This window comes from Solea senegalensis, linkage group LG20 (assembly GCF_019176455.1).
Source record: "Solea senegalensis isolate Sse05_10M linkage group LG20, IFAPA_SoseM_1, whole genome shotgun sequence".
In the NCBI taxonomy this organism is placed as follows: domain Eukaryota; kingdom Metazoa; phylum Chordata; class Actinopteri; order Pleuronectiformes; family Soleidae; genus Solea; species Solea senegalensis.
The window spans coordinates 11,039,514-11,064,876 of NC_058039.1; the positions used below are offsets into that span (position 1 = coordinate 11,039,514).

Sequence of the window (25,363 nt, forward strand, 5' to 3'; positions counted from 1 at the left end):
GTGATTTAAACTGTGTCGATCTCAATTTTTTTCATCACTCTTATTTGTTTTACTTTTTAACCCTCATTTTTATTTATGATAAAGGACATTTATTTATGGAATTTAGCAGAAACAAACTGTGGAACAATATATTTTTTGTATATGACAATAGAACTTTGTCCCTATTCTTCAAGACTCATTAACATGTGTCACTTAGGTTGTTGTTGTTTTTTATGTCAGGACAATGAACTCACCTTAAAACATCTGCAGCCTACTGATACTCGTGTGACTGAGGTTATTACTCGGAGCAGAGTGGAGTTACAGTAACTCATGCCTGAGTCACCTCTGTTAAATATGGGTTTGGTTATTTACTTTTAATTTCAGCGTACAGAAACACTTCGTTTAGTCAGCACATGGTTCACATGGCTCTCCTGTATTTTTCAAATATTTCCTGAGGTGAAGTGAGGTGCCAGCCAGTGTGTAAGGGTACTTGTGTACTTGTGTTTCGGGTGCATCGTCAGGTGCGGTTTTCTTGCTTAGTCAAAACAAGAACACTTCTTGATTTGGGCGACATCGATTTCAAGTAGGTGGGGGAATTTCTGCTCAGTCTTGTTTGGTGAATTGATTCATCTATTTATTATCTATGTCAAGATTATATTGATACACATGAACTCGATACACAGTGCTTTGTTTTGCTTTTGTTTCTTTTTTAAAGTGGGAACAATGACCAAGTGAGGGGCGGGGGAGGTAAAAATAACTTGTCAGCTAAATGTGAAACAACACACTGTATAAGCCCATGTTATTATGATTATTTTATACTGTAATTAATCTGCTTTGATATGAGATTACGTAAGATTTATTATGTCTAAGGGTTGCTCTTTTAAAACTTTGTTTTTAAGGAAGAGTCCATGGGCAGACAGTAATTACATCAATAAACTGTTGAGGTAACCTTGTCAAACTGTATTTGTTCAACCGTCTTGTTTTTAACACTGACTAACATTTCCTGCGAATTCTGTGTAAAAACAAACAAAGGAGACAACGAATGGAAACATTTAAGTACAACAGCAAACATTAACTGCGCTTATGCTTCGTGTAGCAATATTTCTTGTACAACACAAATATAAAATACAACTCCAAATAACGTAACTCAACGCCTCTCTGTCTCTGAATCTTTCTCATGCTGTCTGCGTGAGACGGTGCTACTTTTTTCCCCTGAAAGTGAAAATCGAATCAAATTGTTACCGGAATGTCAAACGTGTTTGACACCAACCCAAAGAGAAACTGAATAGTGAGTTGATGCTGACTCAACAGCACCTTGCATATCTGTGAGTGCTTATTAAAGTGACTCTGAGTGCATCCATCCTTCCTTACATCCCTCTGCAAAATGGCGTGTAAGTCACTCCAAACAACATGCACTTGAAGATGTAGTGCCAGAGGACGACACTAAGATGCAACACATTTTAAAGAGACGCGCAAAGCGTGTGTGTCAGTCTGTGTGGGTGAGCGAGTAGGGCAGAGGGTTTACTGCTTGAAGGGAAACATCAGGCCTGAAATAAATACAGGATCCTAAAAATGGAAGCGTGGCTCCCAGTGCTGTGACTAGAGTCAGTTCGACAGTCATCGTCTTGGCTGGGAGAGGACTCCCAACACCCCTAGCCCCCCCGCCCCCAACCATCGGCCTCAAGTCCCCACTTGGCTGCGTGGCAGTGGGATGGATGACTTCATCCTGACAGGATTATTCCAAGCCTGGTTCTAATCGATATTGTTCACATAATACATTTTTACAATATGACAAGGAAAACAAACAGCAAAAGCGACGGCCTGACCCTGCGGTTCCCTCGGCCTTATAGTGTTGTGTTGATCATTCCTGACAGATCGCATCACCTCAGAGCTGTAGCATGCTGCAAAATGAGACGTCATGACAGCATCACCTTGAGACTTTTTACAAACACGGAGAGACAAACTCCTCCTGAGCATCACGCACACATCTAAACTACGCAAAACTGAAGCTGTGGTCCTCGGCTCTAAACACCACAGGGAAGCACTTAGTCACCCTGGATGGCATTACCACAGCCTCCAGTTCTACTGTAAGGAACACTAGTTATTTTTGACCCAGATTCGTCATTTGACTCATACATACAACACGACTGTAAGTCTGAAAATACATAGAAGCTATTCAGGATGAAACAAATAAATTGTGTGATATTGTGGCTGTGTTATCAAGTTTTACCAAGGCTAATCAATACCATACTCCAGTCCACATGCTAAATCTGGAACTAAAATTAGAAGCTGATAGCTAAGCTTGGCTCTAAGACCCCAGGAAACACCGCCCTGACAGTTGGCTGATAGTGGAGAACAACGGCCAACTGCAAAGCTGCCTCAGATGGGCATGTGTCAAGGAAAAAAGTTTCACACACGCAGACACTATATCAACTACAGCTGACCAGCAACCGCCATGGACCTTTCCTTCCCAGCAGGCGGTCGTGGTCTAATTAATTCACCTTCCTTTTAATGACCTCAAGATGACTTCAATCCAGCTCAAGGATTTTTCACTGTATTTTTCTTTCTCACAACAACCATTGATCCTCATGTGGAGAATAAAACGGTAGAAGATGGACGGATGGACAACAACCATTGACTCCAAAGAATGAACACATGTATTATCTTTGTCAGACCTATTTGATGGTGGCACATACAAACAACAGTTGGTTGCATAACTAAGACTGAAAAAGAGCCAAAAAGCCAGTACAGCTTTTGCTCAAGTGTAAGACAATCCACCTACAAGCACATCTGAAGCTCATTTACATGCTCTACATTTATTACTTTTCTGATGTCTGTCAACCATATGATGACAACGATAAGGTAACATGGTCTCCTCTGTAGGCTCAAACCCATAACCACACATAGTGAGTAAGCTATCTATAGGCTTTCTACAAGACTGAGACAAACGGAACAAAACAAGCTAAAATCCTACATAAATAGTTTTAAAATACCAGAAAGTACACAACCATAATAAATTACTATAAATTGGATTAATTAATAAAAGGCCAAAATGATCTCATAAGTCAGAATTTGTTTAATGCAGATACAATTGATCAATGCAGATACAAACATTCACATTATCAGCCACGTTGTTCAATTCTAATTTACTTAAGATGAGATTTGAAGTGTCTTGAATTTGATTTTCATGTGAAAGGAACTGTCCTCTGAAATGTTTGCAAACTGAACCCCATCTGAATGGAAGTCTATGGTAAAATTAACCCACCTCTGACACTTAATTTATAAAGTCGATAAATACTTTCCTTAGGAGTTAATGGTCTCAGTTGCTAGTTTCTGGTCTTCTTCAATAGAACGTGATGTCAGTTTTGTATATAATGTTCCATTTTCGAGGAAAATAGACAATTAAATACGGCACATATGAGTGGATACCAGTGTGACTGACATTGCATGGTCAAATTGTGAATTTGACTTCACGATGCGAATCAATTTTGCAACCGTTAGACTACGTTCATTTTTTATATCTGTCTAATCTTATCTGTATAAGTCTGTGCGCTCAGTTAAAAAAAAAAGCCATGTGGATTCCAATATGACCATCCTCACTTATGCTGCAAGGCCATGTATTGGATCTCGGACCACATACTGAGGTGACACAAGTCTGATTTGAACATCTGAACTAATAATTACATCTGTGTCTACACCGCCCTGAAAATAATTTGATATGAGTCATATCAATGGAAAAAAAAAATTGGATATGAGTCACTTCAGCCTATTAATGTGAATGTAGTCAAGACAATTGCATGGTGAGTTGGAGAGTGACAACAAGCCTCCAATATTCTAATTAGAGGCTGAAACAACTGCAGCCAGTAATTACATCTCACTCAAAAACGGTTTGAATGCAGGTACAATCTATGAACACTTGGAATAGTGATAGTGATTGTCTACTGTCCTGTGTGAAACTCCCTGCAGACGTGAATGCTGACTGGTTCATCTTGGCAAGCTTAAAGCAGTTGTTAATTGAATCAATTCAAAACTGAGAAAGCTTTGATTTGAGTGATCAAGGAGTGTGCCGCCATTCCCTCTGTCCTGAATCCCAATATCTTCAGCTCTTAATGCCTGTTTCACTTCATCTTTAGTATTTCCTAACATTATTCAGTGTTTTAATAAACACCCCTCTTCTCTTGGCCACGTTTCCCGACGTTTAAAGAGAATCTTTTTGGCATCCAACCCAGAACATTAATCCAGTCTTGTGCTCACTGACACCTCGCCAGTGGGCTACCACTGCTGTGCCACGCTGAGCCACTGGCTGACTGGGCTGTGGGAAATTCACCTCGAAATGCTGCCTCGGATCGCCCTGCAGCACTGGCTGAGCTCCAGCTGACAGGCTTCGGCCTAGCGCTCTAATGACTTACAGATTGGAGCGCTGTGGTATACATGTGTCAGGACAATGCCATGGGCCTACTGCAAAAACAGTAGGAGAGGGAGAGAAAGAGAGCCGACGGCTTCTCCCTGTCCTGTCAGACATAGGCTTGGCCCCTGGATTGTGTCACATCACGCTTCCCCCCAACAGACCACAAATGAAGGATGTGAAGAGCAAACGTAGGGAGGAGGGGCGTCGGAGGGGCGCTCTACAACTTAAAAGGCCTTCATCCTGTAAACTGAAAAGACATTATCTTTTGACCTGGAGGTGCCCTCTGTGAGGCTGTATACTATGGTGTGAAAAAAGAGAGAGAGAAACAAAGAGAAAGCAGAAAAATGGAAAGCAGAAGAAAGATGTGAGGACTGTGGCTTCAGCTATAGTAATAAAAAAGATAAGAAGAATGTCTGCTGCCACGGTTTTAAAGCACTATCATGCAGTTCTCTGTGTAGTAAGAATAACATATAATGTACCTTTGACATTGTGAATATATTCAATGTACCACTGTCCAGATAGCAGTTAATAGCATATATCATTTAAACAACAGAGGCCGATCACATAATCAAAATAAGTACAAGAAACAATGAAACCCAAAGTTCTTAAGATTCTATACAAAGGTTGTATGGTTGTACGAGGTGTTGATACATTTTCAACACTTATCTTATCACGTGGCCAAGCCACTGAACTATCCCTTTAAAATGAAACAAAGCTCTAGCAGATAAATCAAATATAGCATTTATTTAACCTATCCCACAGTTTGGCGGACAACTTTGAACAGCAGGTGTTGGGCCCACCCTTACTTTTTTACATTATTCACCTGCCTATCCTCAGACTGGCCATTCATGCGTTCAGTCAGCACAGACAGAAATGTCATTCATGCTGTCTCCAACCAGTGAAGTAACACTGAACCACTGAAGGCTAATTTCAGCCATTATTCTGTATGGGAAATTAGCATTCTCTTAGCATGACACTGATTGAACAGACACCATGTTGTCACAACATCTTCAGCCCAGCTGAATGCCACATACTCCACAATAGGAGGCGGATGCATGTGTAGTTAACCAGCCAGGCTCGCAAGCACCAACACAAGTGAGCTTCAGTCCCCCTGCTTCCACTCCCACCTTGGAGCTGGTGGACTATCAGCAAGGGTCCGACAGTGTTGTTCCTAATTACCTATTTCTCCAATCCTGATCCTGTGGCTGGCATAATTAGTTACCTGGGGCTTCAATCCAATTTGAAGTGATGACAAGAAAGTGATCCATGAAAAAGTAATAAGTTAAATCCAATTTCAGCCCGCCTCTAATTAAATGCACATGGAACTAATGAGTCAAACCCTACCATTTCACTGATAATGGTAATTAGCGGGGTGGGAGTTGCTGGCTCTTGTCGTCGTGCCACTGTAGGTGTGAAGTGCGAAAGGTAAAAGTGGCATGGATTTGTTTAATTACACGTGTCATTCTGTCAATGTAATTTACAGGCTTTTTGACCAGTCAAATATGTTTAGGTGCTTTCCAGCCAGCACAGCATCTGTTTGTATGTCACCTGATTAAAGCACCTTCAGGCTGCTGAGAATGCAGCGGAGCCATCTTCACCCAGAGGCAGGGGTGGGCGGTGCACGGGTAGTGGTGATTGTGGTGGTGGTGGGGACGGGGCAAGAGCCATTTAATGCTGATCAAGGATTCTGAGGCTTGTTTGACTCATATTTTTTCCCTCTTTGCTACTCTGTGCGAGTCATATTTTCAGATGCTCTGTGTACACTGTGCTTCATTATTTTTGATTTGAATGAGAATGAATTGGAAAGTGAGTCATATCTCCAAATGAGTAAAAGTCTCTCGACACGGCTCCACATGCCTAATGGTGAGATGAATGGAGACTCTTCTGCAGATCAGGTGTTTTTATGAGTGTCGGCTTACTACACAGACTCATAATTGTTGGATCATGTCTTTTGATGACCCAGTCCAGCTCAACAGAGAATCATTATCCGGGCTGTGTGATGGAGATAGTGAACGTAGTGTAGTGCGTGTGGAGGGGCTCCTCTAAGATATGTTCTTGAAAGAGGAAGTGAGATGAGACACCGTTACTCTCTGGTGTTTCACAAAATCTGTTTGTGTGTGTGTGTGTGTGTGTAAGAGAGAGAGAGAGAGAGAAAAGAGAAGTGTGGGAGAGAGAAAAAAAGCCTCACTAGTCGAAAACCATGAGCGGTCGGGAGAAAAAAAAGCGATACATGTGATACATCCTCACACAGAACAGCACACTGATGTTTATGTATGAACACTTGGCATCAAACTCTGTGTGTGCGTGGCCGTGGTCTGTTTAATTAGCAGAATATGTAATTTAGAGATAAACAAACACTAGCCTGGACCTGTGGCTTTTCCAGAGCGGCCGCTTCCATCCCGCAAAATGTAACATACAACATTAGAGAGCGAGCAATTTATGGTGTTAGTTAGATACTATAGTGAGACTGTGCTCTCTGCACAAGAACAGGGCAGGAGTGGAGAGGGGAGGGGATGTGGGGGAAAGGGCCCGACTCTCTTTTCAATAGCTGAGCGACAGCTTGGCCAAGCACTCTGTATACATTAATAAATTAGAATTTTAATTTCGTCTTTGTCTGCAAGAGATGGTCTCGTACTTCACTATGTACCAACAACTGGCTGTACGCTGGAATCTGTTGCTAGGGTCCCCTCTGTTGACCTCTGCAGCACAATTCCCTGGCAGGCTGAGGAAACTGTTTAGTTTGATCCTTTCAACTTATTTGAATCCTGACAAATATGCACACAACTGAAAGGTCATCACAGTCACATTTCATCCTCTGGAGCTATTCTGAAGACATTTGCACAACAAAGAGGCTTTTCCACAACCTGACATTAGACCTGGTTGCTACAACAGCTCATTAAAAAGGGCCCCTGATGGGATGCTAAGAGTATTAAGCATTATATATAAATATACACACACGCACATTGAGATCAGGGCCTTCGTATTAATTATCAAATATGCCCCGGAGTTATTTGCAATTTCACGGCACAAACAACCTTCTGCAAAGAAAAGTGGGCCTGAAAATAACAAATATTGCATCAGACTAGGAGCAATATTGTTTCTTGTTTTTTTTTTACTCTGTGACAGAAATGCAGTGCAAACGACTGTCCCTAAAGACTCTTTAGCTCTCCACACCTTCACCCTGTCCTACCTTTCCCCAGCCTTCACACACCTCTAGTAGGCTTCTTCAGGAGGTGCTACCACCAGCACCTCCTGCTGCTGGTGGCAGGGACCTGCCTCCTGTTTTTTTTAATTTCTGCTGTGTACTGTATGTGTGTGTGTGTGTGATGAAAGGCAAACAGGGAAAGCATGGAGCTTCCTGTACACGGACAAACTCACTTCTCTGTGGGAGGAATGCGGTTATCTCACTTCTCTCTTTTCTCCACCCTCGTTTCTCCTGCTTTTAAACCTCCTGAACTGAGTGAAGTTGTCGACAACAAGTCCACCTGAAACCTCGATCAACCACAAATCCTAATACGTGTGCACCAGAACTATCATAACAACAGTTTGGCCCATTATTTCACAACCGCACCCATTTCTACATCTAACTGTTGCTAATGTTCTGTGTACTGATGCTTGTGCCTGGTGCATGTGTGTGTGTGTGTGTGTGTGTGTGTATGCTGCTAAATCACACATAATGCACAAGCAGAAATAACTGCAAATGTTGCACTGCTCATTTTAATTTCCTGTTTGTGATTTGTGTGCTTTTCTCGCACATGTGCTCCAGAGAGAGAGTGAGAGAGTTGCAAAAGATTGCATCTTTTTTGAATCTAAGCGACCATAAAGTCATGTGATTATCTTGCCCAAATAAACAGGTTTCTGATTCTGATAAACATATTTACAGTACCTGTAGACTCTGCTGCTTGTCATTGGCTTTGGGAGATTTGCTGCCAGTGTTTTGTTGAGACTGGACTTGATGTGAGTGAGGCTGCTGCTGCTGCTGCTGCTGCTGCTGCTGCTGATGGAGGAATATCTGCCGAGCCACTTGGAGAGCCTGATAGAGAAACACAAATATATTTTATTAAACAAGAAAAGAAAAAAAAGTCCCTTGAGAACACACTTGATGAAATTTATCAGAGCTAACGTCTCCGGTTACATCAATATTGCCTCGGCCTTTTGACAGATAACAAACATCACAGACAATCTATTCATACGCTCCCAATCAGAATCATAAAGCTGAGGCTGGTGTTAACATCTTCTCCACAAACAGACAAGGAACAATGATCACATGTCAAAACAATTTCACACAAAGAGAGAAGACATATTTATCTGTTGATAAGATGCACTAACAGCAAGCACCAATTGTCAAAGAGACTAATCAGTACTTTTGATCCTCCTTTAGCTCAGACAAACTCCCCAGCAGAAAGCAAACAAAAGGCTTGACGGTTGCTTCAAATATCTGTGAAAGGACACGGCCTTCTCAGTGGAAAACAAAATACAGTGCAGTCACATGTTTATTACTCCAGCTACTCCCTTTTCCCTTACGATAAATAATCAAACATGCCATCCAGAGCAAACAAAGCTGGAGAGAGCTGGGGGGAAAAAAACACAGAGGTCTTGAAAACGGTCAGCGATACCAAGAAAAGCAAGCGTTGTGTTCCCACAGTGAGCTGGCCAGCCTCACACCTCCACCAGTAAACCATCTGGGTAAATAACTGGCCTCATTCTTTCCATGTTCCTCAGACGACTGCTCCCACAATTAAACAAACAGACAGGGGGGCATATCCCAGCTCATCTCACATACAGACAATATATAAAGGTTCTCCAGTCAATTAATCTACAAGTTCAGAAAAGAGAAAGGAAAAGAAAAAAACAGATACAGCAACGTGTGAGCGAAACCTGTGTAAGTAAAATACCTACACAGGCTCTGTGGATGGATGAAGGAACAAACAAGACTCTGAGGATCTGTCTTAGCACCACTAAAGTCAGTCAGTTGTTTAACACAGGGAGGGAAGAGAGCGTTGGGGGGTTGAACAGCTGTATGATGGTCTGTGTGTGGGTGTACGCACCGACCCTCCCAAACACGCGGCTGTCCGATGACATCATGAAGCATAAATATGATCACAAGCTACAAAGAGGCCACACTCCTGGCATTTCACCATGCTCAACTTTGAAGCACATAAATTTTCCTCCTCTCTGTCTGCCCATGATCTCGTGTGCAAAGATAGACGATGCTGGAGCAACATATCTCATTCTGCATGCCTAATTGTCCTCTGCTTTGAAATTTGTGAAGGGGAACCCCCCCCTCCCTCCCTTTCTGCGAGCAAGTACGCTCATAAAGAAAGTGTATAAATTGAAACAAAGAACAAAGGCAGCAAGATTCTCTCCCACATGTGCGAGGCAATATTTACTTGACTGATTTTACTTAATCTGGACAAAAATAAAAACATGAAATTACCAGAAGTGACACCAGGAGAGGAGGGGATTCATCACATGATGAAGTCTGAATATTGACAAGTTGGTTTGTTTTTTTTAATTTCCACTGATATGTAAAAAAAAAAAGTCATGATTTTCAAAAACACTAATAACATTCATATAACTGGGACATGGGAGTGTTACAACGACAGCATCGTGAAGTTCGACATTAGCTTGAGGTGACTAAAGAAGCCTCTGAACTCTGACACAGTATAACAACTAATGAGGACAATGGAAAGAGGAAAAGAAAACAGCTGTGACAAATAATTTACAACGCCCCTGGCATAGTATTACGGGCACATTGAAGAGTACACAAAGTTGGGTGTTTTCTTTTCCCTGTAACTGATGACACATGCGGTGAAATGTGTGTGTGTGTGTGTGTGTGCGTGTGTGTGTGTGTGTGGTGTGTCTGGGTTTACGATCGAGGGTGTTGGAACAAAGATAGTTGAGTCAACAGGATATGATAGGAAGTTCAGACAGAGATGGATGAAAAGATACATTTCTGGGAAGCCTAGCCCCGCTGGTATCTTTAAATTACAGAATAAAAGGTGGGCTGCATAACACCAAATAATGAGTTAAAACAATGGTAACAAGTACATTCATGTATCAATATTTAATTTTTAATATGTCGGTTTTGATATGAAAATAAAGCAAAGGACGCACTCAGCATCTGAGCTTGACCACTACATCTAGACGAACTTTCATATGGCATGGAACAATAAAAAACTTTTATCACCCTGGTGGAAAAAAATCTGTATTATTGTGATAACTGTGTGTGAAAATATGTTTTAAACTCTAAAACATACACATTAATCTTACATTTACATAAGAAACAATGGATACATATATTTCTGTGAATAAATCGATGTGAAATACAAGGATCTTAAAGCTGCAGTAGGCAAGATCCCTACAAAAATGCTTGGTTATTGAGTTTCTCCAGATTATCGACATACTCATGTTTCGTGGTCAGAGCTGTCTGTTCTGAGCTCCTCTCATTCAATGAACATGGACAGACACACTCGCTTCATACCCGACAGATGACCTGAGGCATTTAATTGTATTTACTGTCCACCTCTCTTTCAGAATCAGCCGTTTTTGTTTTGGGTTGCTTTCCTCTGTAGGAAGTTACTGCTGGAGTAGCAATCTTTCTACTTAATTGGTAGTAGAATAGCCCACAGAAGTGCCCTCTCTCTCTCTCTTGCTGAACCACCCTGTGATAGCTCCGAATTGTCCCATGACAGGACAGAATTAGCACAGTTTTTAAAAGAGCCCAGGGGAGCTACAAAAGTGCCGCTCTCTCTCACTCTGTGATCACTCTATTTACATTATGCCAAAACCTTATTTTGGAATTGTCGAATATGATGCAAAAAAACATTTAAAATCCAACTGTACTTTTAAATGAGACAATTATGAATCATGAGGTTCTGGAATGACTAAAACAGATACAGGCCCCCTTGTGGCCCTTCTAAATAAATCACTAGAACTGTGTGTTGGCAAGCTGAACAGCATTTTCAAGTCACTCATGGAAAATATTAATACAAGTTTATCCATTCATGGTTATCCCTATAATGGAAACATATCCTATCAGCTTACTTCGAATGCTTTTAATCGCTCATATTGTCGTAACCATGTATCATCCCATCTCTAGTGTCGTACATTATTTATTATAAAATAATATTTACATGACAAAACAAACTCACGTACGTGTATGAAAGTCAAAGACATGAGATGAGCGCAGATGCAGTTTGTTGGTGTGATATGTAACGAGGCTAAAATTCGAGTGGGCTGAAAACCTGTGTAGTGAAGTCTACTCCACGCTCAGGAATGTTCCCGTCATGTTTGTGTTTTGAAAGGCCACTGGAGCTGGCATGCCTTTGAGAGGCCTAATGCTGGGCTAAAATAACCTATTGTGAACTGTCACTGCGGTGTTTACACAGCATCCACTCCTCTGTTTCAGTGTTCCCCTCCTCCTCGTTGTCCTCCTCCTCCTTCTCTGGAATTTATCTTCTTTTGATCTCCTATTCAAAGGAGTGGACGCTTGATAGACACGCAAGTGAAAGAACTGCCCCAGACTAAATGTGATAAACTGGAAACTGATGACAGGTGTTGGGCTTTCAGCGCGCAAAGGAGCATTATGGTCCAAATCAAATGACAGATTAGCCTAAAGTGAGTTACAGTAATACACCGGGCGGCCCAGAGAACAATGCTGCACTCATGAGGAATAGTAAAGTAGACAGAGTCATGCTTTTGTACTTGTATTTCGTTTTGTTGTAGTTTGACTCCGATCACAAGTTGACTAAAGCTGTGTTTTCACCAAGTGGAACAGTTCGGTTTGGAACATTTTTTTTTTTTAATTTTCACTCTTTGGTACCTTTCCCTTGGGGTACCAGAACAAAATGGTACGGTCTGATCAGGACTGAGCTTCTGAGTAAACACACAAGACTACAGAGAACAACTGTCAAAATCACAAACTGAGGAAGCAAACTTGTTACTGGAGTAAGAACACGACTTCAGAGATGGATACAGACACCCACACAGTGTGCATACACCCTTTGACTGTGTGTGTAAGCGTGCTCACAATAATGGGTGTGAACCCTCCAGGTGCTTTTGATTAGAAAACATCCTCTGGCGCATGACAAGGTTTTTATCAGCAACAAAGACGTTGCAATTCGGTATCCTTGTCATTTGCTATCCTCTTTTATTTCCCTGTTTTAAATGTGTTCAAAGTTCACAACCTCTTCCCCATGTTAAAGCAACTTCCTCAATAAACAACAGCCGTTTTATCTGCATCTACTTTCACACCATATTAGTGGGTAGAGGCAGGAGCGTCTCTTATGTCCCAGGGCTATCACACTGTGATAAGGGAACTGCTAAGTACTGGATGTCTTTATGTGCAGTCTGCACATGTGGATTATTTACAGGCTTTGGGGTTTCCTGCTGCTAAAGCCAGCTCTGGGTGTCTCGCAAATCCCAACTCAGAGCATCGCCACACAGCCACGTCTGCTCTGCTCTGCGCTCCACCTTTTTACTGCATTTTTTTTTCACACACACAACATTTTCCAGATATGTCTCTCCCTGTGAACCACAGTAACAATCAAGCACAGTATAGTAACAGCACTAATCCAGGTAGCATCTGAATCACTGCATTTGCTTCAAATGAGAAAGAAACACGCTGCACACATCACATTGATAAAAAGGTTCAGAGAAAATAGACGATTTCAGGAAATGTGATGAGGAAAACATTCAGGGGGGAATCACTCTCTTCGGGAGTGTCAGACAGTGGGAAACGATGGGGCCAGCGATGTTTGTTCAGGCTCATCAACAAAGAGACCTCCTCCTCTTACTACAGCTGGGGAAGACCTTGAACGTGAAATGGTTTCAAGCAGATTGCTCCTAATTGCAAGAAGATGTGCAAGCAGGTGTAACTGGATCCCTGCGGCCACTTGGAGAAAAGGAGAATGAATGAGACCTGCATCTGTTTGTGTGTTTCCACTCGTGTGTGTGAAGACGAGTGTGCTTCAAGTGTATTTACTCAACAGCCACGTTTCACCAGGCTTTATTAGGCAGGAGAGTGTAGCTCAGAGATAGCCGGCAACAACACGACTAATAGGTTAGCTCTTAATGTAGTCTGGCTTAGTTGACACTAGCCCCTCTGGCCTCACTCAGCAGCCTCTGTGGGGCTTCAGCACCGGCAGCCTAAATGTCAAGGTTATTTGCTTGACTTTCTGACTGATCGCAGGACATTTATCACTTCTGCTGCTTCCACCACGGTAGCCATGGGTGCTTGCTTGTGGTTATGTGTACCGACACCAGCACAACCTCACTGCTTTAACAATACAAGGACTTACAATGGGAGGGAACTCCTGGTGAAACTGCGTTCAACTGAGTGGAACTATAGACTGATGCAGAACCTTGTTTATGCACATATGGAAATGTGTAGCGGCTCTCTATAGACACGGGAGAGAATGACCTGAACACAGCCAAGAGGTTTGACAGAGATTTATTATGCAAATACTGTACATAGTTATAATATTCACTGTACAGTGTCATTTTAATTGAAATGCAATTCATTTTATTTTTTTTGGGTTTTTTTTACATATCAGCGGATAACCTGTGAGGATCATGTCTATTCATATCAATTGCATTTTTTACCCCTTCCTCTTTTCCTCAGTAATGCAGACATTTATCTGCAATGCAAAGCAGCAAAAGTCTGGCTTCCCAGTAAGTATATAATTAATGCCATTTCCAAAAGCCACTCCACATGGAAAACAGGCCTTGATGCTCAAACCTTGCGCATTACAGGGCCCTTGCAACAACACTCTCCAATCTGTGTTTAGATTTCCAAACTAATTCATGTAGAATACATAAATAAATCAATGCTTTATACCCACTTCAAACCATTAGATTCCCTTCCTTCACTGCACTTTTCAACTAATCTATTAATATTTATGACAACACTAAACATTTCAAATGTCCACATTTAAACAATAAGGCAGTGTCTGTACTTACATAAGACAAAAACCTGACTTCAATAAAAAAAATGTTTTTTTCCCGTCCAACAACTTCTCCCTGTAACTGCTCCACTTTCCTCATTCTCTCCCCATAACAGGTAATGCTTTGCGCTGATAAATGTTTTTTTGGAGGAAAAAAATGACGGCAAGAAAAACAAGACGAAAGCAAAGTTATTAACTGTGAGTGGAGATAGAAGAGAGGGGCTGTGAAGCAGGACTGATGATGGAGAGAGTGGAGTGAAAAGAGGGAGAGGAGGGAGGGGGTAGACAGATGGAGGAAGACAATAAGAGTGTGAAACAGAAAAGAGAGGTAAAAGGGAGACGGGAAGAGAAGAGAAAGAGGGAAAAAAAAGAATACAGAAGACGGGAGGCATGGGTGGCTGGAGATGCAGTAGGGAGGGTAAACACTGCCCCAACTACACGATTGGGGCACTCCGAGCCTGGTACGAAGGGGTCACGCACCCCAACTCCACCCCCCCTCCCCAAGCCCGGCGAGGTCAGCTCAGCTATGCCGGCCTGACAGCTTCCGTTTGCTGTGTGCTCGACGTTTGTTTGGATTCCCCTAGCCTTGCTTAGCCAGCAGCTTAAAAACAGATGGCTACAGAAGGCCCCTCTTCAGAGCGGCCTGGATCAGAAAATCACACCAAGGAAAAGTACACAAGCTGGAGACAAAACACACAGCCGCACAGCGAGCACACACATGCAAATGACATGGATTGTCAGAGTTGCACATGCTGCAAATGGGAGGATGGCAAATAAGGTTTTGCTTGCGACAAACACTTATTTCATTACTGGGGGAAAAAAAAAAAAAACGCATGCAAAGGCACAACGAAGAGACCCACGCAACATCATGCAAGTGGATACAGACACACACACGCACAGTGTCATCTTATTATACCAAACAACTTCCTGGGATGATTCAATAACTGAGTAGATCTCAGTGAAAGCATTTCCATACCCTGCCATTATTAAACGAATACTGTGTTTATTACAGCTTTAGTGTGGTGTAAACTCATAAACACCCTCCCAGAGTACAAGAGGAGCTGTCAACTAAATATTGTTTCTCTCATGAGTCGCTCTTCCACCTCAATTACGCCTTTCAACTTCACAGGCTCAGTATGATAAAGTGGCAGTAAAAATCATTCACATTAATACACCATTGTGCATCTGCTGCTAAAGGTAATTAAAGAAGTAAATGACTCATAAGAATAGACATATTAGCCGCAAAATGAAAGGCAACTGGGCTGCCTCATGAAAATATGTACCATTAAGATACTGCATTTTCATATTGGGGTAATCAGCTCCACTAGCCTGATGCTGATTTAATCCACTCCAGTGGAAAGTCTATCAGCGCACAGCCGCGTGTCACTGTCTCTTATGTCTGCCCGCCAAGAGCCAGGCATTCTACTTCGACATTGCCTGTGAATGACTCCACTAAAGGAGGGAGGTCACACACAGGCAAATCAGTCGGAGGAGCAGTCATAAGGTGTCATTTAGAGGCAGATGGAGAAAAAGAGTAAGAAAAAAAGAAAAAAATAACTATGAGGTTGCGAGGGGGATATAAAGAGCTTAAAGGAGTAATAAAAAAATAAGACGGCAAAAGCACAAACGATCTGGGAACAATGCAGCAGAAAGATCTCAGTAGCCCCTCTCTCCCTGACCTTAGCTTTTTCTTCTGAACATATGATGCCTTGGGATGCCCACTGCTGAATACGCCTCTAATATCCGTCAAGTTGATAAAGTGGGAAGAAAAGAGCAGAGGAATGTGCTGTGTATACTTAGGTGGACTGTTAGAAAACACACACTTCCTCCCGATTGCACCTTTGGTGGAAGTATTGCATCACTTTTGTAGCAAGGAGTGTTGTGCTTGGGAAAACGGGCGCTTCCAAAACCCAGCGTGAGACCTTGAATACTGTGAAAAGATTTTATCATGCTCGAATGATATTGTTTAGAATGGGAAGATCAATCTGCGCTGGTCTCATAGACGGAGGACTCAACATTATTGATACGCTCAAGACATATAATACAGAGTAGGACCTGTAAAACCTCCTAAATCTGACAATTTAGTTCTGGTGAATATAGATGAACGTGGTCTGAACACAGCTATAGGACAAGGCTTGTGGAGGGAAACAGTGATCAGACACTTCCAGTGTTTGGCGCCTGAACCCCACTGTATGTCCTTTGTTGTGCAGTGACCCCTCTCTGGACTCTGCACCACGGGGCATGTTGATTAACTCTGTGTAGATGCAAAAGTAACTCATCTCGATGAGTAATCCTTCTGATCAGTGAAGCAGACAATTGAGCATGACACTGCCCAAAGCTTGTCTTTTTCTTGCTCCCTTGAAGATTTGGAATGACATCTGCCCAGAGAACAGACTGATATCTGCTTCTGCTGATTCCACTAAGAAACCACTCAAAAAACATCAGTTATAGTCCATAAATAGTTATACTGTATGTATCTGCGAACAGCCATAACAGCTTTCTGGACATTTTCTACAGTATGTCTTCTGGCTGTGATGTCTGCTGCCTTGAACTGTCCTGACCGAAGACCTAACACATCAGGAGCTGCTGAGGGAGAATTCCCTGCATGTGCGTGTGTTTGTGGAGAGCGAGAGTTCCTCCCTTGGAGAGGATTTTCTATAAATCACAGACGAGCCCAATTGGCTATGGATTGAGTTGCAGCGGGGAGAGACAGCTCCCTGGGAATAGCAGTGTCTCTGTTGAAGTCATTCCAAGATGGGTAATATGATCTGATGCCGCCAGGAATAAAGGAAGGGAAGAGGAAGGCAAAAAAAATCTGATTGCTGTGGCCATAAAGAGGAATAATCTCCACCAGGGTCCAGACAGATCACACGTCAAACTGGACAGTAATGTATTATGGTCTCAGGCAGATGATGTGACACATGGTGGGCCTCACTGTTTTGTTGGTTCCAAAACTATTTCTTCTCCTACTGCAGGAATCATTAACTTTCACTGACTTGGTATGAAGATGTGGAAGACAAAGACACAAAAGTTTGGCAGTTCTGCCAAAGAGAATTAGGATCCTCCCCTATCTCATCTTACGACAATGACAGCTTTAAAGACAGACAACAGTTAGAGCATTATAAGGCATTGGTACCATTTATGATAGGAGGTGGAGTGGCTCAGTGGTTAAGACTGGTACCCTTTGTGCAAAAGACATCATGGTCGCAAGTTCAACTCCACCCTTGGCTGATACTCTACTCAATTCCCTTGTAAGTCGCTTTGGATAAAAGCGTCTGCTAAATGACATGTACTAATGTAATGTTTATTTTCTACCTAGATAATAATGTAAATGCACATTTACAGCATGTAATAAGTATAAAATAACTGTTTAAAGAGAGGTGCAAACCAATGTCATATTCTTCGGCGTTGTATGGCAACTACAGCAGGTATATTGTTGCATTATTGTGTCCTTATTTCACTTTCCTTTTAACACCATAACGTCTATCTCATCCTGTCTTGTCCCTTCCTTCCGACTATGCCTTTGACTAATGGCTTTTATTGATATCATACAATCAAAACACCTGGCTGAAGATCCCTTCATGACAAATGAAGCTTGAAGAATCCCATGACTGTGAACTGTGTGTTTAAGCAACATGAGCTTAACTTCGTCCATGAATTCAGACAATTGATCTCCAAATGACTATCAATCCATCATGCAGCACTTATTCTTTGTGGGTTGTGTGGGGGAAGTGGAGAACAATCCACTGAGTGAGACCCTGGATGGGTCACCAGCCTATCACAAACCCAACATACAGAGACAAACAACCATTCACCCTCATGTTCACACTTTTGGTCGATTTGCAGGCTCCAGGACGGTGGATGGAGGCAGGAGGATGTGGAGGAAACCTGAACTCAACACAGAATGGTACTTGATCAGATCAGTATTCCAACTGAGAACCTTTTTGCTTTGAGTCACCAGAGGTAACCATTGCTTTCCCAGGCAAAAACCCTCCCAACACCAAACTCCAAGGACATTAAAATTCAAAGATGGTATCAACAGGAGACCATTTCACATTACACAGCTGCTGAAATGCCAATTTACTTGTTCATATTTACTGTTCATTGTAAGTCACCTGCTGTTGACAACTGTTTAACTTGTGGTAACTTTCGAGATAGCTGATAAATAGCTGATGAATGAAAATGATGAATGAACATGTAAATCACACCTCATCGGGGAAGCCCAGATGTTAAAACATGAGACTATAGCCCACATCTAAGCCTCAATCAGGAAATAAAGGTTATGTGCCATTTTCAGGAAGTGTTGATAACACTACCAACTGGTTTAAACCCACGTAAAAGACACACAAATGACTTTGAAATTCCTTTAGCTTCAAGATAAAGCTTGATCGCTGGTTGTTAAAGAACTGCCTATCCACCACCCAAGAAAAATTGTTGGGTGCTCGTATAGTCCAAGACTTGAGATTAGATTGGCACTGGCTGACCACATTCGTAATTTGCAGTTCTCATTTTACAAATCCTTTTTCTCCTCAGTCGTTTTCCTGAGTGTTTATGGACTAACATGGAAAAAAAAGTCCTTTGGGTGTAAGCACTTTTCTAAACTTTAATTAACATGCAGAAAGCACTGTGGTGACAGAATTGACCGCCCTCAATCTGCCTGAGCCACCTTCAGCTTTAGGCGCTGAGACCTGCAGGCTGCAGGCTTCAATGAATGTTGAGGGAGAAGATGATCACAGCTCAAATTAAGTTATGCACGAGGCTTGAAGGGCTTACGCGGAAATATAACACTCGGAGAGACTGAGGAAATAGAAGAGGGAAAAAACTGTGGTTAAATAAACTGATTTCAATGCCATTTAAATTAGCGCAACTGGGTGAGTAATTTGTCCAGATGTTGGATTTTCATTGATGACGGAACATTGCATACACACAATAAATCACACGTCCTCTCCCCGGGTTTTCAGACAGAAGACACTCAGTATCACAGTTGTTAGAGTGAAGAGGTGGTGAAAGTAGAATGCAGGTGGTAGAAGTAGCCCAAACAACAAGCACTGCAGGAACCAAGGGCATGTGGGCTATAGAGCTGCTGGGGTGGTGGGCAGGGAAATGACAGACTGCTGTTCAACTCCATTAGCTGCTATGTGAGAGGGGTGCATCTAGCAGCACACGACCTGTGAAGAATCTAAGATCTCGCTTTATCTCGGAATGGGGACTGCCGCATTAATTCGAGGAAACTGTAATCTCTCAAGCAAATCTAATTACTCTCATTAAGTGCAAGAAGAAAACTGCCTCTGTAATAAGTATGTATAAAAAGTATTTATTACCAATAATCACCTCTTTAATATGAGCGAGCTTACAACAGCTTTTATTTTTGCTGATTAAGTTTAAAAAACGGGGAAACAAGGAAGGGCACGTGCTCACGGATGCATACACATGGCATTTAGACACACACACACACACACACACACACACAGACACGCACGCCTTCAAACACACACACACACGCACAAACACACAGTAATACACAGCTCATGGAGTTTATGAGAGCGGTTGATACAGTGATTAAAGGGGAGGGTATAGAGAGATACAGCGCTTCAGGGCCTTGGAGAGGACATGCCTCACCTAGTCATAAAAACACACCTCTGTCTTTAAGCCTGTGCTACAATCGCTCTCAATAGGTTCACCTGGAGGTGAATTGCTAAAGAATTTACATGCAAAGCAGCACATATCATCACACAGGCCGCGCACTTGCGCATCCAGTTACACTGTAATGTGGCACACACTCACTGACCACTCCATGCAGCATTTGTGACAATTTGTGAGCTGAATGGCCTGACCCGGGGCAGACTCTCATGGAACAATGCTGTTTGTGAAACACACACATCTGCTGCTGAGTTTTTTTGTTTTTTTTTCACTCTCTCATTTGCATAATTTGTGTATCTACAAGCCCAACTATTCCACCAAACAGCCACCAGTGTGTTAATGTTAAGCATGAATGTTTTTTGAACAGTAAATAAAGCTAAATAACACTGTGGGCATAACTGACTCCAATGGAAGGTAAAGTCTTTGCTCTTCTTCCAGGATATGACATCATTCCACACAGTGCAAGCTGCCAACTATAATTGCTTTGCTGGTAAATGGGGGAGACACAGATTTCTTCCCTCTGCCTTTCTAATCTTTATTCACATAACCAATTAACATCTAAAAAAAGACAGAGAAAAAAATACAGCAAGAGTGAACAAAAACATCAAAATGGGTGTGATAAAAACAATTTGCCTCCACAAATCAATTAGGATGAAGGGTCAGTGGGTCATTCGTTTGCTGCTTCAGCATAATTACCTGTTTTTTCCCACCCCTTGTTCTCATTTACTTCTTTATTCATCTGGGACAGCCACCAAAAGAACACACTTTTTTTTTGTCATTGAGTATTTAAATTAAACACTGATTCCTGTGAGAAAACGTCTGTCAAGCTACGTGGCAAAAGCTAATGTGCTCCAAAAACAAACTGCCCTGGAGCAAAAATGAGCAAATTACACTACGTTGCGGCCTACATACATACATACTGGAATATGTCTGTTTAATTTGCCCCAGTCGGGATAAGAACAAGTAAATAAATAACAATAAATATACAAATCCCATTGGAAATGATTTTTTTTTGTGATATGAACTACTACTACTTAAAGTGAATGACTGGCAAGAGAACAGTGCTGTCTTGCTGTAGCTACAAATCACTGCGAGTGCTGCTTTGACTGTCTATCGAATAGGCCACATCCACTCCTGTCTCTCCTGTCTGCAATGATTCATAGTCAGAGAAAGGAGGAGGTGAGATGGGGAGGAGGAGAAGGATCATGGCTGACGATAAAGATGCTCTTTCCCTCCTTTGAGGGAAGCTATAAAGACATTTATAAACTGAGTTGCTCCCATATAAAGAAAAAGAAAAAGGTGTTGGTCTTCTAATAGACAGAAGCGTTTATCATGTTTAACATATAAAAGCCGACCTAGTTAGTGCGCCTGCGGAATATCACATTAACACATTGTAAACATCCACCCATAAAGATAATTATTTTGATTGCAAGACTCTTGTGAGTCTTTTCCTTCCCCTCCTCAACATCTGGTTAAAATATGGGGCAAACAAGTGCTGGCTTCCTGGCTCCCGCTCAGGTGGTTAAAACAGACTTGTGCATACAGTAACTTCCTTTTTTCCCCCCCTTCCACTACTGTAGATTACTTTTTTCTTTTTTTTTTCTTTTTGGGTGTGTTTTTGGTGAGTCAGCAAGAAACGCAGGAGCTGTGGCTCCCCACATCACACCTGCCAGGAAGTGATCCTTTTCTCTCCTGCCACAGAGGCTGCTGGGATATGCCGAGACACGCAGCTGTAGCCTGAGCATACAGTGTGATGTGCCTGCAGACGGGGCACGGGCAGGCACGTGCACGGTGGCAGCTTTTCCATTCAGCAGTCTATGGTAATGTTGTCGAACAAGAGAAGCAACACAACATCACTGTTCTTCTGATGGGCAAAGAGGACATGGACGCATGCAGGCCAAGCTGCACTCACTGCACCCTCTGCTGGACACCTTGGTAATTTCTCCAAACTGTCTGATTCACTTTTAGACTGTATATTTTGAACTTAATTGTTTCAATAATCGTTAACTAGCGGACCATAAAAAAAATTTGTGATCTAGTAATGCAGTATCTCAGCAACAGTATTACTGTTTTGTGAATTGCAATACTTACACTACTGATTACTGGGTAAAGTAATAACATTACCATAATAAACTATTGAATAACATGTTTCACTTGACTAAAAAAACATAAGCTAGACATTTTGTCATAATCAGAATCCATGGCTTGCTTTTTTTTTTTTTAAAGCATGTCCTCATGCACTCGGTTGTGAAAAAGGCCAGACAGAGGACAGTTGATGCCTTAAGTGCGGAGCAGAGCACAAGAGACTGTGATAATTGACCAAGATGCTGCTGCCACCGAGTCCCCTGTCCCCTCACCCCCGAATCCCAGCGGCCCCGTTTTCAATTTAACACAAGTCCTGACCAGATTTCACTCATTGAAGGGGTAAGGCACATGTTTGACACTTTTACATCAGACGCACAGCTTTCAGCTGATTAGAAAAAATATACTTCCCCTCCTGCCTCACTCTTTCTCACACTGTATGGCGAGTGGTAATGTGAGAGGGGTGTCCACTTCCTGTCCCCCTCCTCTCCCTCCAAATCAACCACAAATAACTCACAGCTTCCTGCGGCTATCTTGATTTCACTGCAGAAGATAAGGACACCATTTATTGTTTTCATTGAGTTCGAGTGCTAAGACAGAGAGCGCCAAATTACTCTCAGATCGAGATAAATACACCCCAAATCGCTAATTCAATCCGTCTTCCACGCCGGTGCTGTTTTGAAGAGAGTGGGGAATTACAAAAGATCACATTGTGAAACCAGAGTCCGTCGGTGTGATATCTGCTGAAGACCTCATCAAATTGAGAAGAGCAGCAAACTGCAACTTGAGTCTGAATTCCCTCTAGAAAAGCAGAGACCTGCTGTGATATGTCTGTGTATTAAACCTGACACTCGCATCCTTCATCACAATGACGTAAAATAATAAGGCAAACTAAATATGAATCATAATTTGGGGGGGTTTCAGCCTTTGTGGCACAGCGTGGTGCTGGAAATCAGCGCATCGATGTTTGTGGAGTGCAGCGCTGCCCCAGGTAGTGGTGAGCAGAGGACTGAGAGTATTTACTGATGTGGTTATCTTGTCCTGTGACAGGCAGGATCACTCAATCAGCCAGCGCGGGCTGAGCTCAGGCAGGCATTACATGCATATCCCTATATACTTCTGGGGAGGAGGCGTCAGCCAAGCCAAATCTGATCAACAAATGCAGTTCCCCTGTGCCACAGCGATCTGAGATGAAGATGATATTATGGGGAAGTGAGCAAAGTGATGGAGACAGCAGAGGGAGAAACTGAGAGGGGGGGGGATGGGGGGTATGAAAGAAAGAATAAGGAAAGGAGGCAGGGTGAGAACCTTGCTCAGGTTCTTAAAGGCAAAGTGTCCTCTCTACTGGAGAACAAGAAGATACTGATATATTTTAATAAGAAGTTGCGCGTGCAACACTGCCTTTACTAGATCAAAGAAAGCAGCATTTATATGCTGGAGACAGCCTCACATTAATTATGGAAAAAAAAAAACTTGAATAAAAAAATAAAAAGTTGTCTGTCCAGCCGAGTTACATACCAATTAAAAACACAATCCTGGCAGAGTCCACCTGACATTTTGCAATGATTCCTTTAAAAATTACTGACATGTGCATGTTATTAAAAGGGTAGAGAAATTTGCATTTAGCGATGAGGAAAAATAAATATAGTGTTGAGTGTGCAGATAAGAGCATAGTAATTAGGAACCGACATTGCGCTGGTGGAAAACATTTGATGAATAAACCTGGACTAGTTTGCTGCTTTCCCTTGTTGCCCTACAGATATTTTACATTATTTAATCCAAAATACCATCTTTCTGATTCTAACTTTTCTTTTGCATGTTAATGTTTAATAAGAGCCTTTGGCTATCTGTGGGCACAATTATTAGATATCCGCAGAGAGAAATTGAAAAATTAATCATACTCTCCATTTTGTGTTTCTCTGATCCATTGGAAATGGCTCTAAGAGCCACGGCGTCTCCGCCGTCACAGGCTTCATCTAAACACAATCAGTCGGCTGCCAAAGCTGCGTTGCTTGTGCAACGGAGACAGTTGCATCAATGCGGTAATCAACTGATTATTTATATGTTGGCACTTGTCCTGGTACACAACAACACTGATAAGCCTGTTGAAAGTGGTGATGATAATGGAGGTGTTTGTCCCGGGCCTGACACATGGAAAATGAAGTCTCTGTGTGTTTAATTATCCAAAATATCACAGAGTTTAAAAACAAAGCGGCACCGTGGGTACAGACAGCAGGGAAATATCTCTCCACTGGGCCTGAGAACATACTGTTTGACGACACATTAACATGCTAACGTAGTCCTGGAATAACATATATAGAGCTATAATAGGATGCATATCCACTGACAGCAGTAAAAAAAAAAAAGACCAGATGTCCTGTGTAGTAATAGTCTATTTCCATCCAACTCATTTATCCATGTGTGGTACCTGTAGGTTTGAATAATTCTTGTTTTGGCCCTTGCCACTACTGTATACTACCTATGCTAATTTACAAACGGGCATTAAGCTGAAGTAGATGGAGGACTTTATTCAATACAGTGTCACATGTGGAAACTTTATCCTTAAAAAGGCATTTACTGGTATGACAGACTGAATTTTATGATGTGTGCTTTTCACTGAGCTGCAAATTCATCCATCCATCCATCCATTATCTACCGCTTTATCCTCCACATGAGGGTCGTGGGTCACTGGAGCCAATCCCAGCTAAGACAGGGCGAAAGGCGGAGTCGCACCCCGGACGGAACGCCAGTCCATCGTAAGGCCGACACACGGAGACGACCAACCATTCACTCTCACATTCATACCTACGGTGAATTTAGAGTGTTCAAATAACCTCTGCATGTTTTCACACTGTGGGAGGAAACCAGAGTACCCGAATACACTACCCATACGAGTGTTTGTTGAAGTGTATAGTGGCTCTAAAATAAACACTGTTTGGTTTTCATAGTCTGAGAAAAATCCTTTTTATTGTGCTTTCAGCAAGTGTGTTGATTCACAGAGACCGACAGCCCAGACGGACAAACCAGTTAGATTGTTTGTTTAGCATTTTTAAACAGAAGTGAGATTTCTTCTAGTATGCTATGGCAACTGTAGGACAGTAAGGAATGAGTGTCGGAGTTCTCTGCTTGTTACAATCTGCCTTTTCACCATTAGATGTCACTAATTCTTCCACACTGGACCTTTAAAGGTGAGCGCTTGATCTGCACTGTATGAGGATGTGGGCTGGAAAAAGCAAAGTTCATCCATGACAGATTATTTATTTTAATAATGAATATTTATATATAGAAGGAGGTTGCTTTGCCCCAA

General features: G+C 42.1%; 2 protein-coding genes across 3 annotated transcripts in view; both read right to left on the reverse strand.

Moving 5' to 3' along the window:
• LOC122786393 (forkhead box protein P1-B-like) overlaps window positions 1-8,417 on the reverse strand; it is a 52,702-nt gene extending 44,285 nt beyond the window's left edge. For both annotated transcript variants that reach the window (XM_044052675.1, XM_044052673.1), the window contains exon 1: window positions 8,274-8,417. The gene's annotated coding sequence lies outside the window, so the exon portion shown is untranslated. The remainder of the gene's footprint in view (window positions 1-8,273) is intronic.
• LOC122786816 (collagen alpha-2(IX) chain-like) overlaps window positions 7,787-25,363 on the reverse strand; it is a 39,867-nt gene continuing 22,290 nt past the window's right edge. Inside the window, exons 13-14 of the mRNA XM_044053312.1 lie at window positions 8,274-8,420; window positions 7,787-7,897 (exon numbers count right to left, since the gene is read on the reverse strand). Coding sequence (XP_043909247.1) covers window positions 7,787-7,897; window positions 8,274-8,420 — 258 coding nt within the window. The remainder of the gene's footprint in view (window positions 7,898-8,273; window positions 8,421-25,363) is intronic.